Source organism: Xiphophorus hellerii, chromosome 19, assembly GCF_003331165.1.
Source record: "Xiphophorus hellerii strain 12219 chromosome 19, Xiphophorus_hellerii-4.1, whole genome shotgun sequence".
Lineage (NCBI taxonomy): Eukaryota > Metazoa > Chordata > Actinopteri > Cyprinodontiformes > Poeciliidae > Xiphophorus > Xiphophorus hellerii.
In genome coordinates, this window is record NC_045690.1 from 781,337 (window position 1) to 797,108 (window position 15,772).

Sequence of the window (15,772 nt, forward strand, 5' to 3'; positions counted from 1 at the left end):
AAACATTTTTTTTAAAAATCACCTGCATTCAATTTCACTGAAGTTGTTCAGCCTGGATTGTGTTTCTTCCCACCACCGTCTGTATTTTTGCCAGAGGTTTTGTTTCTAAGGACGGTGTTTTATCGGTGGGCATTTTTTTTTTTTTTTTTTTTTTTGTAACCCCTCCAGGGGGTCTTTTTGTGGGCTCTAGTGTCCCTTTTTATGAAGTAGGCTGACAGGAAAGGGGGAGGGAGAGGGGGGAAGACATGCGGTAAATGTCGCCGGGTCCGGGAGTCGAACCCGCGACCGCCGCGTCGAGGACTTGAGGCCTCCAAATGTGGGTCGCGCTAACCCCTACGCCACCACGGCACGCCCATCGGTGGGCATTTTAAAAAGATGCAGGTTGATAGCAGCTCACTGCGGCTGCCTAGCAACCGTCTCTAGACAACCGGGACAACAGCGTCCGGGGTCCTATTTAGCTCCCGCCACAACAATTTAGCTGACCTTAACATTTAATGCTCAACATAACCTTAACATTTAATGTGTTATGTTACTGTTGAGATCTGTGTGACAGCCTGTGTCTATCAGACATTTATAGAAATAGGAAACAAATTGCGCCCAGTGTCGGTTCAATACGGCACACAACAGTTAAGAGTCAAATACGAGACGATTCCGGGTGGCAACGAGACAACAGCCACCTGTCATTTTAGGCCAGCTTAAGTTAACATAAGTATTTACATGTTGACACATTACTCTCCTGTCTCACATTACTTACCTTCTGTCTTTCAACCACTTTGAAAAGCTTTTCTTCGTCTCTCAACACCTTTATCCCTCCCCCTCTTCTGTTTTCTGTTTTGTCCCCCGGAGGTTTTTTCTGCCGCCCATCTTTAGCTCCCTGTTGTCGAGTTCATTACTACAATTCAAATTTAAAAGAAAAAAAAACACACCTCAGCGCGTTCTCCAAGGGCCGCTTAGTGTGTGTGTGTGTGTGTGTGGGCGATGGAGGGGCGCCTAATCAGTGCCGTTCCTCTATTACTAATCATTTCATTCATGCACAAGCAGCTGTTAAATACAGAAAATGCCAACTAGAAAAAGTTTCCCCCCATCCTTGTTGCGCCCCTCTAGTGCAGCGCCCGATGCGCTGCATACACTGCATACCCACCTTTTGATTTTAGTGATTTTCAGTGATTTTAGTTTTTGCAGCTTCGTCCGGTTTGGTTTGTATTTTCACAGTTAGCTCTGCGGTTAGCAGCATGTGAGGCTGTTGGCAGCTTTTAATGCAAGCTTGTGTTCTTCCGACTAGGAAACAAAACCCACTCAGATCGGCTCTTCTGAGGAAAGTGACCCTGGTTTACAGGTAAAAAATATAAAAATATTCACTCTGTGACGACAAGGACATTTTAAGTTGCTGACTCGTTTTGGAAATGAACAAAACTGAAGCAGATTGTAGGTTCAGGAAGTGAAAATGTCAGGTGTGACCTGGTTCTGTGCTTTTCAGCAGAGAACAGCGGCAGGGTCGCCTGCAGAGCCGCAGGTGAGGCGCATTCAGGAGGAACAGTAAAGAAATATTTGCTCTATTTAAGATGCGTCGTGTCTGATCCCTGTAACTCAGCAGGACGCAGGGACTCAAACGGCAGGCGGGTCAGGGACAGCCGAGGCGCCGGCCGCTCAGGTGAGACGCAGCTGCTGCAAATGCAGAGGAAAAACCAGAACCGGCCGTTTAAAATATGCATGCTGATTATCACATATGGATCAGATTCAGGACATTTTATAGATTCTAATTAATAAACTAAACCAGCAACAAAAGGTGAGTCATTTTTAAAACTCATCAGATCCTGTTAGGTCTGCATTTACTGAAAATATAAAGGATTCTTTTGTTCTGTTTTTTTATTTCTTTAGTAACATTTTGGTTGTTTCTCAATATAATGTCGATGTTTTTGAGCTCTTGATAAAATGAGGCAATAAAAGGCGACTTAATTATTGTTCACAAAAAGCTACTCATTTTTAACTGTTTCCAACTTCCAAGCATCAGGCTAATATACAAACTCTTAAAATAAATTTAAAAAGTATTAAATAGTTGATATTTTTTAGAAACTCCACTTGAAACATTTTATAGATTAGACAAAGACAGGTGATTTAAGATCTTTAAATTCTCTTATATTTTTAATCTGACAAAATATCTTCATCAGGAATTTATCCTCATTAATTAAATATAAATGTATTTAATTCATATTTATGTTTTGACCTTATTCCTAACAAAAACGACCTGCACCAGTCCCCGCCCCCCATGTTCTACCCCCACCATCTGACCTCCGACTGCCCAGCATGGTGGTGGCAGCATCATACTGTGGTGTTGCTGCTTTATTGCAGAAAGTGGGTGGAATAATGGAGGACTATGGAGGCATTACTGGTTCTGTTTGGGTTGATCTGACCCGGTGCCATCAGAAGAACCTCTGACCCCGGCTGTGTGAAAGGTCAAGCTGTTTTAAAGGAAGCAGTTTCCTGTTTCCGCCCCAGAACCGCTCTGGTGACTTTAAGGTCCAAATGGTCCCGCAGCAGGATCAGAGCAGCCCAGTCCCACTTCCTGTCCCCTTCCCCTCCACTTCCTGTCTCCTTCCCCTCCATTTCCTGTCCCCTTCTAATCCACTTCCTGTCCCATTTCCCGCCTACCTCCCTCATTGCTGTTCTGCTTCTCTCTGCTGTCGGTATGAGGTCAACCTTCAGCTGGACCCAGTCAGAACTGTTCCGGGTTCTGTCTGGTCCGTGTCATGGCCGCTCTTTGGAGGGAGTTTGTCTCGTCTGCTGGTGTCGGTGGTTTCCATCCCTATGAGAAAAGCTTCTCTGTTTCATGGCGTTGTTCAGTCGGTGGACGCCGGGTCTCGTCGTCTTTTGGTTTTTTGGTTCTTTGGGTTTTCAGGCGGTCTCTACGCCTGCGGGATGGTTGGACCCGTCCGTCTGGATCCTGCCGGTCTGACTCTCTGTCCCTCTCTGAAAGTTTCCCGAGGAGTCCGAGTGCGATCTGTTGTCCATCACCATCGACGACCCATCCCATCCTCATCATCACCTTCACCTCCATCCTCCATCCTCTGCGGAGGGCCAGCAGTCGGTGTTCAGTGCCCCCGCCACGCCCGCTGTCTTCTCACCCGTCGTTCCCTTCCAGCACTACGACTCCAGGCGCGACGACCTGTCCTCTTCGTCCTCCGAGGACTCGGAGAAGGAGGACGAGTTCGAGAGACCGTCGAGCTACCGCCGGCCACTGTGAGTGAAGCCGCGGTTTGGTTCTCTGAGTTGTGTCCGTTTGCTCTGTTCCTGTTCCAACCTGATGGAGCTCGATCTCTAATATCAGCTCTTGTTGCACAAAGTCGGGACTGGAGTAAACTGTGGCTACAACTCAGAGCGATTTTTAGTTTCAGGGTCTAAATGGAGCCGCCCAACTGTATTTAGATTATCCATCTCTCAGGATGACTAGTTAACTGGCTATCTATCTATCCAGAGGTAGCTAGCTATCCATACAGCGTAATGGATAGATGGAAAGCTATTTAGCTAATTGGGTATCTATCTAGCCAGCTAGCTAAATAGATAACTGGAAACTAGATAGCGGAATCGCCAGATAGTTGGATATCTATTTTGCGATTTTGCTATCTAGCCATCTCAGTCGCTAGCTAGCTATGTAGCTTGATGGATAGATTGAAAGTGAGCTAGATGTCAACCTTGCTGACATCTATTGAGCTAGATGGCTAGTTGTAGTAATTTCTATCTAATTGTGGTTTTTCTCCCAGCAACAGAGCTGGATGAAGTTCGTTTAGAAAACTTTTTGCTCATCATAAAGTTCACATATTACTCTCATGCAGTAGAAATGAACATTTCATGTTACGATTACAAAGGAAAGAGCAGAGGCTCCTTTTTGTGGTGAGTTTTGGGGTAAATGTGAGCCTGTTGGTCAGGAAACCTCTGTGTTTCCCAGCCATCCGTCCCATAAGAAGCCGTCGGGCTTCTCGGCCGTCAGCCAGCTGTTCAGCGAACGCTGGCCCGGCACGCCAGCCAGCCGCAGCTTCAGCAGCCCGGCGCCGGAGAAGAACATCGACTTCGAACTGGACGTGCGCGTGGAGATCGACAGCGGGAAGTGCGTCCTTCACCCCACCACTCAGCAGTCGGAGCATGAGGACGTCGCCCTGCGCAGGTGAAACCCTCTCTCACTGGTTGGGTTCGTAAATGTTCGCCGATGGAGAACTTCTTCTTCTCCTGTGTAGGAGCTGCGACCGCATCCTGAGGAGTCTGGACCAGGATTCTCCTCCCAAGAAGAAGAAGCTGCAGCCGGCCTACAGCTCCTCCACTCACCTCCTGGCCGGGAAGAAAGGCCCTGCCACCCTGCAGACCAAGTCCAACGACCTGGAGACGACGGTGTTCTACATCCCCGGCGTAGACGTGAAGGTCAGCCGCTCTCTGAACGTCCTCGTCTCTCCAGGTTTGAGATTATAATCTGAAATCTTTCCGCTTCTCCTGAAGCTGCACTACAACTCCAAGACGCTGAAGACGGATTCTCCCAACGCCTCGCGGGGATCCTCTCTGCCCCGCACGCTCTCCAAAGAGTCCAAGCTGTATGGTATGAAAGAAAGTGGCCCAAACCCCCCCAATGCTGTCCACTGCAAGACTAACTCGCTCCTACCTCCCCCGCCCCCACCTGTTGCTGCAGGTACTGTGCATTTCTCTGTTTATAGCTGCATGCTGTTGCCCCTCTCTCCATCTGTTGAGCTAATGTGAACTCTGGATATCTGTGTTTCTAGCTATCAAGCTTTCTATTGCTGGAGACGGCTAGCTAGCTTTCTAGCTACCTGTCCAGATATCTTACTGGACAGGTAGCTCTCTATCTGACTATTGAGCCTATTGAGGTTTCTTGCTATCAAGCTATTTATCAAGCTGTCTATGGCTATGTGTAACTATTTACATAGCTAGCTGGCTATCTAGAGCTAGGTGGCTATCTAGAGCTAGGTGGCTATCTAGAGCTAGCTGGCTATCTAGAGCTAGATACCCATTCATCTACCTAGATAGTTAACTATCTAGCTATTGAGTTATCGATATATGGATATATACAGTATCTTTCTAAATATTGCTATCTAGTTATCTAGCTATATAGATAGCTATCTACATAGGTAGATAGCTATCAGTATAGCTACGTAGCTATCACTGTAGCTATATAGCCATCTACATGGATGCATTTGTTTGTAGCTGCATGCTGTAGCTCCCTCTCCTCCATCTGATGAACTAATGTCGACTCTTCAGTATTTATCTTTCTATCTGTATAGCTATTTATGTAGCAAATAGTGAGATAGCTATGTAGCGTTAGCTAGCTATCCAGACAAATTGCTATCTGTCTAGAAGCCTTTCAGTGTTTCTAGCTGCATGGGCCTCTGATCTGATGTGAACGTATAGTTGAAGCAACCCGCTTCATGCAGACTGCTTCTAGCCGTTTCAGCTCTGGCTCTGTTCCTGCAGCCAAAGGGAAGGGCGTTGGTGGGGTGAAGACAGCCAAGCTGTACGCCTGGGTGGCGCTTCAGACTCTGCCGGAGGAAATGGTCATCAGTCCGTGTCTGCTGGACTTCCTGGAAAAAGCTCTGGAGACCATTCCCATCACGCCGGTGGACCGGAGCTACGCAGGTCGGTTCTGTGCCACTGATGGCTCCTTGCACCGACTCGGCGCTCCTCGTTTCACGGTCGATGTTTGTCTCGGTAGCCACGGCAACCCAGGAGGAGGACATGGGTCAGTTCGACCCGGTGGACCCGCTGGAGGAGTCCTCCGCCTCGCTGGTCTCCTCCTCCACCTCGGCCTACTCCTCGTTCCCGGTGGATGTGGTCGTCTACGTCAGAGTCCAGGTTTGACCCGAACCGTGACCTCTGCAGCTGCAGCTAGCCTCCCTGATGCCATTTGGTTCTGACGGACCCGTCTGCTTCCAGCCCTCTCAGATCCGCTTCAGCTGCCTGCCCATGTCCAGGGTGGAGTGCATGCTGAAGCTGCCGTCGCTGGACCTGGTGTTCTCCTCCAACCGCGGAGAACTGGAGACGCCGACAGGAACCAACCCCACGGACGGGCCGCACGCGCCGTCCTCCACCCCGCCGGGGCAACACGGCCCCAAGCCGCCCCCCAGCAGAGGTAGGGGGGCGGTTCTGCTGGGACCCGCTGGGTTCTTGACAACAATTGGCACACTACTGGAAATGCGCTAATAGCAAAGCAAATTCTTCACTTGCCATTTTTGATCACTTTGAAAATGTTTTTGTTTTTAGTTTTTAATGAATAAAATATAAAACATTAATTAACATGACTTTTTACAAATTTTCCATAAAATAGGGTTAGCGCCGCTAGCTTGCTAGTTAGCCGTATGACATTGTCTGGATCTGGTTAGCTAACAGACGGTGCGTTTGTTACAGCATCTCCCCAGCTGGGCAGCCCGTTGGGCCGGAGCCGCCACAGCAGCAGCCAGTCGGACCTGACCGCGCCGCCCAGCAACTCGTCTGGCCTGAGCTTCACCGCCTGCATGTCAGACTTCTCCCTCTACGTGTTCCACCCGTACGGCGCCGGGAAGCAGAAATCGGCCGTCACGGGCCTGCCTCCGGGCCCGGGCCCGCTAGGTGAGCGGCCAAACACCGAACCTTTAAGGTCGCCGAGAGGCGGACTGAACTCTGACCCCGGTCTCCCGCAGACGACGAGCCGTCGTCGGTGACGGGCCGGAAGGACTCGCTGTGCATCAACCTGGAGTTCGTGAAGGTCAGCCTGTCGCGCATGAGGCGCACCGGAGCGCCGACCTTCATCGAGAGCTTTGTCTCCAAGGGAGGCAAGATGGACACCACCCTGATCAACATCTCAGGTAGGAGCCGAGCTGCCGGGGAAACGAAGGACACCCTATGCCCAGTTCTGGTCCGCTCATGGTTCCTCAGGTTCTTTGACCCGCTGCAGCATCTCAGTCTGGTTCGAGGTCTGGGCTTTGAGTAGGCCGTCCTGTTGTAGATCAGCTGCTGAGTTTTGGGTCTCGGTTCTGTTGATGACCCGGTTTGACCCAGCTTCAGCTGTTGGGCAGATGGTCTCGCGTTAAAGGTGTCCAGCTCCTGCAGCTGAGGAGCCGTCCCACAACATGACCCCTCCTTTCACCTTGCTCCAGGGGTGTACTTACTTTGCTAATGGGGCTGAATTAAAGGTCAGGTGGGTCAGGCTGCAGCGTCTCCTAGCAACCGGCTGGAGGACAGGGCGGGCTCGGCCAGCAGGGGGCGCAGCGGCAGGTCTCTGAATCAGAGGTTTCTGCAGCGATTAGAGCGGTGTGGCTGTGGTTTAAGAGGAAGTGACATCAGTTAAACAGGAAGTTGTCGTTGCAGCCGTGTGCGACATCGGGTCGGCTTCCTTCAAGTACGACATGCGGCGCCTGAGCGAGATCCTGGCGTTCCCCCGGGCCTGGTACCGCCGCAGCATCGCCAGGCGCCTCTTCCTGGGAGACCAGACCATCAACCTGCCGCGTAAGCACTTCCTGTCCCTGAGCTCCTGACGCTCCGTGGCAGCCGTCTCATCAGCCGTTTCCCTCCACAGCCTCGGGTCCCGCCACCCCGGACTCGGCGGAGAGCATCGCCCAGCACCTGTCGCCCGAGTCCAGTCGGAAGGCGTACTGGAGGACGTGGGACGGCGGCTCGGCGGCGTTGCACGCTCCGCAGTCGCCCAACGTCTTCTCGGAGCACGCCAACATGTCGCCCGGTGGCCTGGGCCACCTCAAGTCCCCGGCGCCTGGCCGCACCCGCAGCGTGTCCGACTCGTCTGCCCCTAGGACCGGTAACTGCCCCCGTGGGTCAAACCGCCCCGGCGCCGGCTTCCTCCTGACCTTTGATCTCTCTCCCTCAGAGCCAGTGGCCAAAACGTCGACGCCCGCCTTCGGGAAGAACGGGAAGTCGGCCGGCCAGCAGGGGTCGCCATGGGAGACGCTGGTGGTGTTCGCCATCAACCTGAAACAGCTGACCGTCCAGATGAACATGAGCAACGTCATGGGCAACAACACGTAGGTGGTCGCCTAGCAACCAGCAGCCATTTTTACCCTGAGGCCGGCCGAGGTTCTGCTGGGTCCAGAAATCACTAAATTAGTTGATCAGAAAAAATAAAAAACGGTGATCTTCTGGCAGCTCCTGATTTTCCAGTCTACATGCTAGCAGCTTAGCATTAGCCTCTGCTAATTTTTTAAAATGTTTGTTAGCTTTGAACCAAACTAAAATGTTTTAGTCTTTTTCTGAAGAAAAGAAAACACAATATCAAGAAAATATCAGATTTTTATGGTTCAAAAGATGATGGCTGTGATCTGACATCAAACATGTTAATCTAATTGGAGATTTCAAAAATAAATTTTCCACCACAACCTTGGCGGCCATCTTGAAAACTCCTGAACTTCTGGCTCTGTGTGGACCTGAGTTTGTCTGTGGATGATGGCGTTGTTCCTGCGGTTGCAGCTGGACCACCAGCGGCCTGAAGAGCCAGGGCCGCCTGTCGGTGGGCAGCAACCGTGACCGCGAGATCAGCATGTCGGTGGGCCTGGGCCGCTCCAAGCTCGACTCCAAGGGCGGCGTGGTGGGCGGCAACATCGATGTCAACACCCTGGAGATGGTCGGTGAGTAAACGCCGGCCGCAGCTCCTTCAGACTAGCCAGCAGCAATTAGCAAACAGCTGCTGAGCTCATCAGAGGAGCTGCTGCTCAGTGTAATGCTGGCAAAAATGTTTTAAAGGGTTAATAGAGGAGCCATGTTGGGATGACTTCCTGGAGGCGGAGCTTCAGAAAGAGCAGGAGTTTTTAGAGACAGTTTGAAGATGTTAAATCAGGAAGTAAAATTTGTCATATTTGATATATTCAGCAGTTTTATAGCAACTGAAGGTAACATAGTTACTGGATTGTTCTACAAAATGATTCTGTTTGCCAGGAATGTATTAAATACTGCCCCTTTAAATTCATGTATTTAAAATTAAGGCCCTAAAATGTCTAAAATTCGTTAGTTGACCTTATATACAGTATATTAACCACAGGTCTTACATGTTGTGCTTTAAAGCAGCGGTCCCCAACCTTTTTAGTCGCGCGGACCAGTCAGCCCTTCGCAATTTTGCTGCGGACCGGGGGGGGGGGGGGGGGGGATGCGAGCGCCACGTAAGTATCGAGTCCGATGCTGTTGTTTGGGGGGGGAGCAGTACTCTGATGTTGTTTTGTTACTCATTCTGCTGCAAGTTGGCTCAATTTTGACGTGCAAGACGTAACCGGTAAAATCCGGTTTAGGATTTTCAAAATAAAAAATCCGGAAGTAGTTCATTATTTCTTGCGCGGCCCGGTACCAATTGGTGGTTGGGGACCACTGCTTTAAAGAACTACTGTATCTAATTGTATGAAGTTTATTTTTATGTCCAAGATATTTACCACTAACTAGAGGCTAACACACCCTAGCTAGCTAGCTAGCTTCCTGGACGATGTTCGTCTTTGCCCCTGGCTCACTTCTGTTGCTGATGTTGCTGTTGCTTGGCACTACTGTATAAGACATAAGTTTTTCTTTAGTGCGTTTCTGTCGTGATGCTGGTCGTAAATTTCATCAATAATGTCTTAAAGGGTTTTCTTTTTGCGTTGGTGGCTCTGCTGATCCGTCCAGAGTTAATCCAGCGAGTCGGGTCTGCTCTCAGCAATGGTTTGTGTCGCTCTGTGGTTTCTGCAGCCCACATCTCGGAGCATCCCAACCAGCAGCCCGGCCACAAGATCCAGATCACCATGGGCTCCACGGAGGCGCGGGTCGACTACATGGGCTCCAGCATCCTGATGGGCGTGTTCAGCAACGCCGACCTGCAGCTGCAGGACGAGTGGAAGGTCAACCTTTGTGCAGTGGACAGCAGCCTCTCCGAGAAAAGGTACAGCTGCTGCTGGGGTTCAGGGGTCACCACCAGGTGGCAGCAGACACACTGGTGTAATCCTGCATTGCAAAGAACATTTAGAAACTTTTCTGCCTCCATAGAGGAGAAAAGTACTGAAAATAAAAACAGCAGCAGTTTAGAAAAGAGAATGGGGAAAAAATGAGAATAAAGTCATGATGTCATGAGAGCAGAATAAAGACGCAATATTTCCCTGTTTGTAAACCAACTGTAACTTCACAAGAAGATCCTCATCATAACAGTTTGGTTCTGAGTTATGAATTTATTCTCTTTTTAAAACAAACAAAATCATTTAATCTGGCTCCAATACTGACATAGTAACTGTAGTTCAGTGAAAAGAAACAAACCAAGCCTTTTTACGGTTATGCAAAATGTTTTAATCTCTTCTGATTAGCTGATATTATTGTTTGAAATTTTGTGCAAAATGTTAAAAAGTCAAAAGTGAAGAAGTTGAAATAAATATTTTTACTGTTTAGTGTAAAAATAAACATCCGAGTGAATCATCTTCACTTTTTCTTCAGACTGTGGATTAAATGTAACAAACCGAGTTAATAAACTGAACCTCTAAACAGTTTAAAGTCTTAAAATAATAAAAAAAATAAAAGCTGTTGCAGCTCATTTTAACAGCTGGAGGTTAGTCCAGATAAATTTCTGAAGAGTGCGTAGTGACTCCTCTGTCTCCGTCCTCCAGTCAGATCTTTGTGCACGGCGACCTGCAGTGGGACGTCTTTCAGGTCATCATCTCTCGCTCCACAACGCCCGACCTCATCAAGATCGGCATGAAGCTCCAGGAGTTTTTCACCCAGCAGTTCGACACCAGCAAGCGGGCACTGTCCACCTGGGGCCCCGGGCCCTACCTGCCCCCAAAAACGCCCGTCATCAGCGCCGAGAAAGGAGCTGCGGAGCTCTGTAAGGACCACAGGGGGGCGCACCGCTCACCTCGTGGGAGCTGAGGGCTGGTGCTTCAGATTAACAGCCAGCATAGGCCTGTCACGATAGCAAATTTTGCTGAGCGATTAATTGTCTCAAAAATTATTGCGATAAACGGTAATATTGTTTGAAGACCTTTTTACACTGATTTAATGGAAATGATGTAATAATGCATGTGATTTCCTGCCAAAGATAGATACACTTTATTTTCAAAAGAATATTTAACACTGGAACCGATAAACAAAATAAACAAAACAACCAAAAATAAAATGGATTCTCAGTCTCCATTAACAAAAATGTACTTCAATTAAAAACTAAACAACATAAAGCCAAAGTGTAAATAAATACTGCATTCAACCAAAAGATTATGAAGTCTGTATATTATGTTGCCCTTCAGTAATAATTAGATTTAAATAGAGAAGATGGGCACATCGACTACCTGATGCAATAATTCACACTACATGATTTTTTGCTCCTATTTTTCCCTTTACAACAATCTTAGATCGTTGGTCTTTCTAAGATTGTGTGGTGTGTTACGGTAGATCGTCCTCCGATCTAAACTGGGATCTTAACGCAGCCTGTTGAATGTGACAGGCAGCCAATCAGAAAGCGCGGATTCTCCTCCAGCTTTGAGGGGAAATTACGGAGGGGAATCCCAAACAGCTGACACGGCGCAACCCGAAGTCCAGCGGACATTGGAGATGATATGTGGAAACAACATTAATGTTTATTCAACATGCAAAGAATATAGAAATGACAAGAGGAGGAGTTGGAGCGAAATTGCTACGCAGTTGATAAACCCGGTAACTTTTCAGCTGTTCTTCCTTAACGTGACGTAAATAAGTTATAATGATTTTCATTCAGTCAGGACTTTACGCTGACACTAGCCACATGTATTGCAGGTAGATTGTAGTAAAGCATTGATTAATGCCTGGTTTTAAAATTAGTTCACTGGACTTGTAGCCATTATTTTGTGCCCATTGTTGGACACCACACGGCAGGAACGAACCCGATGGAACCGTTATACCTAGGATTTCTGTCGACTAATGTATGGGTCTGTCAGGTTTTGAAAATGGGCCGACAATCGGCCAACAGCTCTAAGATCGTGCAGGATAAGATGGTGCGCGCTGGGCTTTACACTAAGGAAAAGAGGTCAGAGGTCAGTGGAGAGCACCGGAGTTGAGCCTTTTTTCATTTAGTGTCATTAACAGAAAGAGAAAAAGGCCGCAAGAAACGATAAAGCCGATAATTAAAATGACGTCAATAGTTTTAATTTATCGTACGATTAATTGATTTATCGTTTATCGCGACAGGCCTAAGCCAGCAGCAGCAGATTAGCGCAGATTGTCAGATTAGGGTAATCTCCTGTCTCCCAGCAGACGTGGACGCCGCCCATCACCGCCACTGGCCCGGCGTGCTGAAGGTCGTCGCCGGCTGCCACATTTCGCTCTTCCAGACGCCGCTCCCCGAAGACGCTGTGCAGCTTGGCGGCTCCATGAGTCTCCATGGCAACCACACGACGCTGGCCTGCTTCCACGGGCCCAACTTCCGGTCCAAGTCCTGGGCGCTGTTCCACCTGGAGGAGCCCAACATCGCCTTCTGGACCGAGGCACAGAAGATCTGGGAGGACGGTGAGGGAGGGGCTTCTGCCACCCTATCGGCTGCTAACCACTTCCTGCCTGACTTGACTCGCTTCCTGTCTGGCTGCAGGCTCCAGAGACGACTCCACCTACATCGTGCAGACGCTGGACTTCCATCTTGGACACAACACCATGGTAACGAAGCCATGTGGCGCCCTGGAGAGTCCCATGGCGACCATCACCAAGATCACGCGCGGTCGCCACGAGAACCCGCCACACGGCGTCGCCACGGTGAAGGAGTGGTTCAACTACGTCACCGCCATGCGGAACAAAGGTACAGCCCACAGAACCGAGCGGGTTCAAGGTGAGGCGCCAGGGCCGTTTGTGGCCCCTGGACTGGTTTATTTACGGCCCGACAACGACTCCAGAAGAAAGAGAAAAATCAGGACAAAACTTTGAGTTTCATCGTAAAACTGTTAGAAACACAAAATCGTCATCTTTCTCCAAGCTTCCTAGTTTCGCTCTGTTGTCATGGTAACCAGGGACTCGTTGACTTTGGCAATCCCAGATCTGCTGGATTAAAACGTTTAGATTCAGATCAAAACAGATGAAATATTATTCCAGTTCTCTTCATTTAACAATAAAAATGATCAAAAATCGTCTGACATTCCAACAGGAACATCTGATTACTTTATTAAAAATAATTCATGCTTCGTTTATTGATGATATCCTCACAACTTTTTGGTGATGTCAGTTTTTAAAAATATTTCTTGGTTTTCAGTCATTTTTAACTTTTCCACATGAAACAAGAAAAATAAAACGGACAAAACCAGAAGAGAAACATTTAAATTCTGTCACAGACAAGAACACAAAGTTTAGATGGAAACAAACGTTTATTAGTCTATTAAAGTTTATTAAATTTTAAACTTTATTAAAGCTTTAATAAAGATTATTGAGGTTTATTGAAGTTTATTAAAACTTATTAAAGTTAATTGAAGCTTATTAAATTTTAAACTGTATTAAAGTTTTAATAAAGATTATTGAAACTTTGCTGAATATTTTCCTAAAACACAATAAAATCTTACTGTGTTTGTTCAGCAAAGGTTCCATTTCTGTTTAATAATCCATGTGAGAAATGTTTGATCAGCTGGATGAAAATAATCTGAGGGCTTCGTTCTGCAGAGCGTGTCTGTGACCTTTGACCCCTGTGCTGCAGAGCTGAACCTGCTGCGTAACGTGGACTCCAGCGGCGAGCAGAGCGGCGAGGCGGCGCGGAGCTCCAGCCTGCTCAGCAGCTTCCGGGGTTCGCACGCCTACGACCACGAGACCGAGACCATCTTCGCCCTACCCAGAATGCAACTGGACTTCAAGTCCATCCACGTGCAGGACGCCGACGAGCCGGCGCTGAGCGGTGGGCTGCCGGCGTTCTGACCCGGTTCCGCTCCGGGTTCCGCTCCGGTTCTGACCCGGTTCTGGTCTCTGTTGCAGACGCCGGCGGTAAGCCAAAGGTGGAGTGCAGCATGGTGACGGAGTTCACCGACCACATCTGCGTTACCATGGACGCGGAGCTCATCATGTTCCTGCACGACCTGGTGTCCGCCTACCTGAAGGAGAAGGAGAAAGGTGAGCTCACCTGGTTACCGTGGCGACCAGCTTCAGGCTGAAACCAGGAGCTCCGATGGCTGATGAAGAATGTCTCCTCCTCTTCCTCAGCGCTCTTCGCCCCGCGGCTGCCGGTCGCCCGGCAGGGCCAGAAGAGCCCCACGGCGCCGCAGGACGACGGCGGCGCGCAGAGCGAACGCGACGACGCCGTCAACTACACCGCCGTGGACTGGAGGGAGTTCATGTGCAACACCTGGCACCTGGAGCCCACCCTCAGGTGAGGCCCCGCCCCCACCGCCACCACAATCCAGAACCAAAGTCCGGCTCACGACTCGGCAGAGGAGAAAATAACAGCAAAACCTGAAATTTTGCTGTTGCTGTTATCAGCTTCAAAAACTGAAGCTGATATTATTATTATTATTATTATACATGATGTTGAGGAAAAATGATTATTTTTAGTGCTTAATACAGTTGATCTTGCGACATGTGTAAAAGGTATATTCAACACTCTTATTTGGAACAGCTTTGTGTTGAGCATTCGGGATTGGGCCAGATGAGCAGGCATTCAGACAGGCAGGGGCCTCCCGCTGTGAGGCCAGGCCACACGAAGCCATAAAATTAGCATTCCCGGCAGGGCAGAAGCACTGGATAGATTTCACAGGTATCTGTGAAGTCTTATCTCAGGATTTTTCTGTGCCCGGGATGGCCGTGGAACCACAGGGGTCAGGACGAAGCGATTCGTTCTTTTGTTTTGCCAGAGACCAGATGGCCCTTTGATCTTTGCTGTAAATTAGGGGGAGTTCCAAGTCTCTCTGAGTGCTTAAGGGAGTTTCCAGTTGGTCAACAAGAGGAATGCCTTGAGTGCATAAATTAAATAGAAAAACACCTCCTTACTATAAGATTACGTGTCAGGAGAAAAAATTCAGAGAGCGGCCAACATTTTGCCTTTTTGCATCGGCTCTCTCCAAAGACGCGTCTTTGCTTTTTTGTTCGTCTTTGTTTTGTGTTTGTCTGTCTTCCCCTTGTCTGTCTTTGTTTGTATAAGGTAAACGATGTATATCTCTGTTCCTCTGCAGCTTTGTTGATTGATTCATGCGTTGCTTTGTATGGAATTAAACTCTGTGATCTGTGACGTCAACGCGCTTTGTTGTTGTTTCACTTTAGCAGCACGCCGCCGCCCGCTGAGGATCCGGGAGATTAAGGAGGAAAGAGCCAAACGTTTTGTCCAAAGTTAGCATTAAATTATCCTCCTTAACAATGACTAATAATAATGAAAATAATTTAAGAAATTTAGTTAAAAAAAACAAGCAAACAATAAAAATAAATTAGTCATGTAAAAATTATTAGAAAATGAATGAAATAAACATTTTAGTGATATTAAACTAATAATATTACAAAATTATTTAAATAGTGAAAATAAATGCATTAAGTTAAAAAAAAAAGAAGTAATAAAATAAACCTGAATCACTCTCTAAAGTTAAAATCTGTTTTTTTACAGCTTCTATTAATAATAAAATGCATTTCAGGTCATTTTTTGTTTTTATGTAAAGTTTTATTTTGTCTGTTTCGTTTCGGTTTGCATCACAATTTGTCAATTTTTTTATTTCTGTTATTGATAATCTGGTTTTTATGTAGAAATATTAGAATACTCTGCAGATATTAATGTTTTTCACCAGATTTTGTTTCATCTGAGATAAAATAAGAAATAGAAAGAAAATAAATGATTTACTAAACTCTAAAATATAGAAAACTTAATATT

The 15,772-nt window shown here is 47.7% G+C and overlaps 1 protein-coding gene across 1 annotated transcript in view; it reads left to right on the forward strand.

Moving 5' to 3' along the window:
* Positions 1-15,772, forward strand: part of LOC116709587 (transmembrane protein KIAA1109 homolog) — a 64,869-nt gene that overhangs the window by 48,226 nt on the left and 871 nt on the right. The window contains exons 52-74 of the mRNA XM_032548223.1: positions 1,283-1,336; positions 1,478-1,513; positions 1,592-1,651; positions 2,975-3,237; positions 3,944-4,159; positions 4,230-4,410; positions 4,486-4,672; positions 5,473-5,634; positions 5,711-5,850; positions 5,932-6,127; positions 6,403-6,603; positions 6,675-6,839; positions 7,342-7,479; positions 7,550-7,786; positions 7,856-8,009; positions 8,452-8,609; positions 9,691-9,880; positions 10,593-10,810; positions 12,211-12,462; positions 12,542-12,745; positions 13,628-13,822; positions 13,900-14,034; positions 14,125-14,290. Coding sequence (XP_032404114.1) covers positions 1,283-1,336; positions 1,478-1,513; positions 1,592-1,651; positions 2,975-3,237; positions 3,944-4,159; positions 4,230-4,410; positions 4,486-4,672; positions 5,473-5,634; positions 5,711-5,850; positions 5,932-6,127; positions 6,403-6,603; positions 6,675-6,839; positions 7,342-7,479; positions 7,550-7,786; positions 7,856-8,009; positions 8,452-8,609; positions 9,691-9,880; positions 10,593-10,810; positions 12,211-12,462; positions 12,542-12,745; positions 13,628-13,822; positions 13,900-14,034; positions 14,125-14,290 — 3,908 coding nt within the window. The remainder of the gene's footprint in view (positions 1-1,282; positions 1,337-1,477; positions 1,514-1,591; positions 1,652-2,974; positions 3,238-3,943; positions 4,160-4,229; positions 4,411-4,485; positions 4,673-5,472; positions 5,635-5,710; positions 5,851-5,931; positions 6,128-6,402; positions 6,604-6,674; positions 6,840-7,341; positions 7,480-7,549; positions 7,787-7,855; positions 8,010-8,451; positions 8,610-9,690; positions 9,881-10,592; positions 10,811-12,210; positions 12,463-12,541; positions 12,746-13,627; positions 13,823-13,899; positions 14,035-14,124; positions 14,291-15,772) is intronic.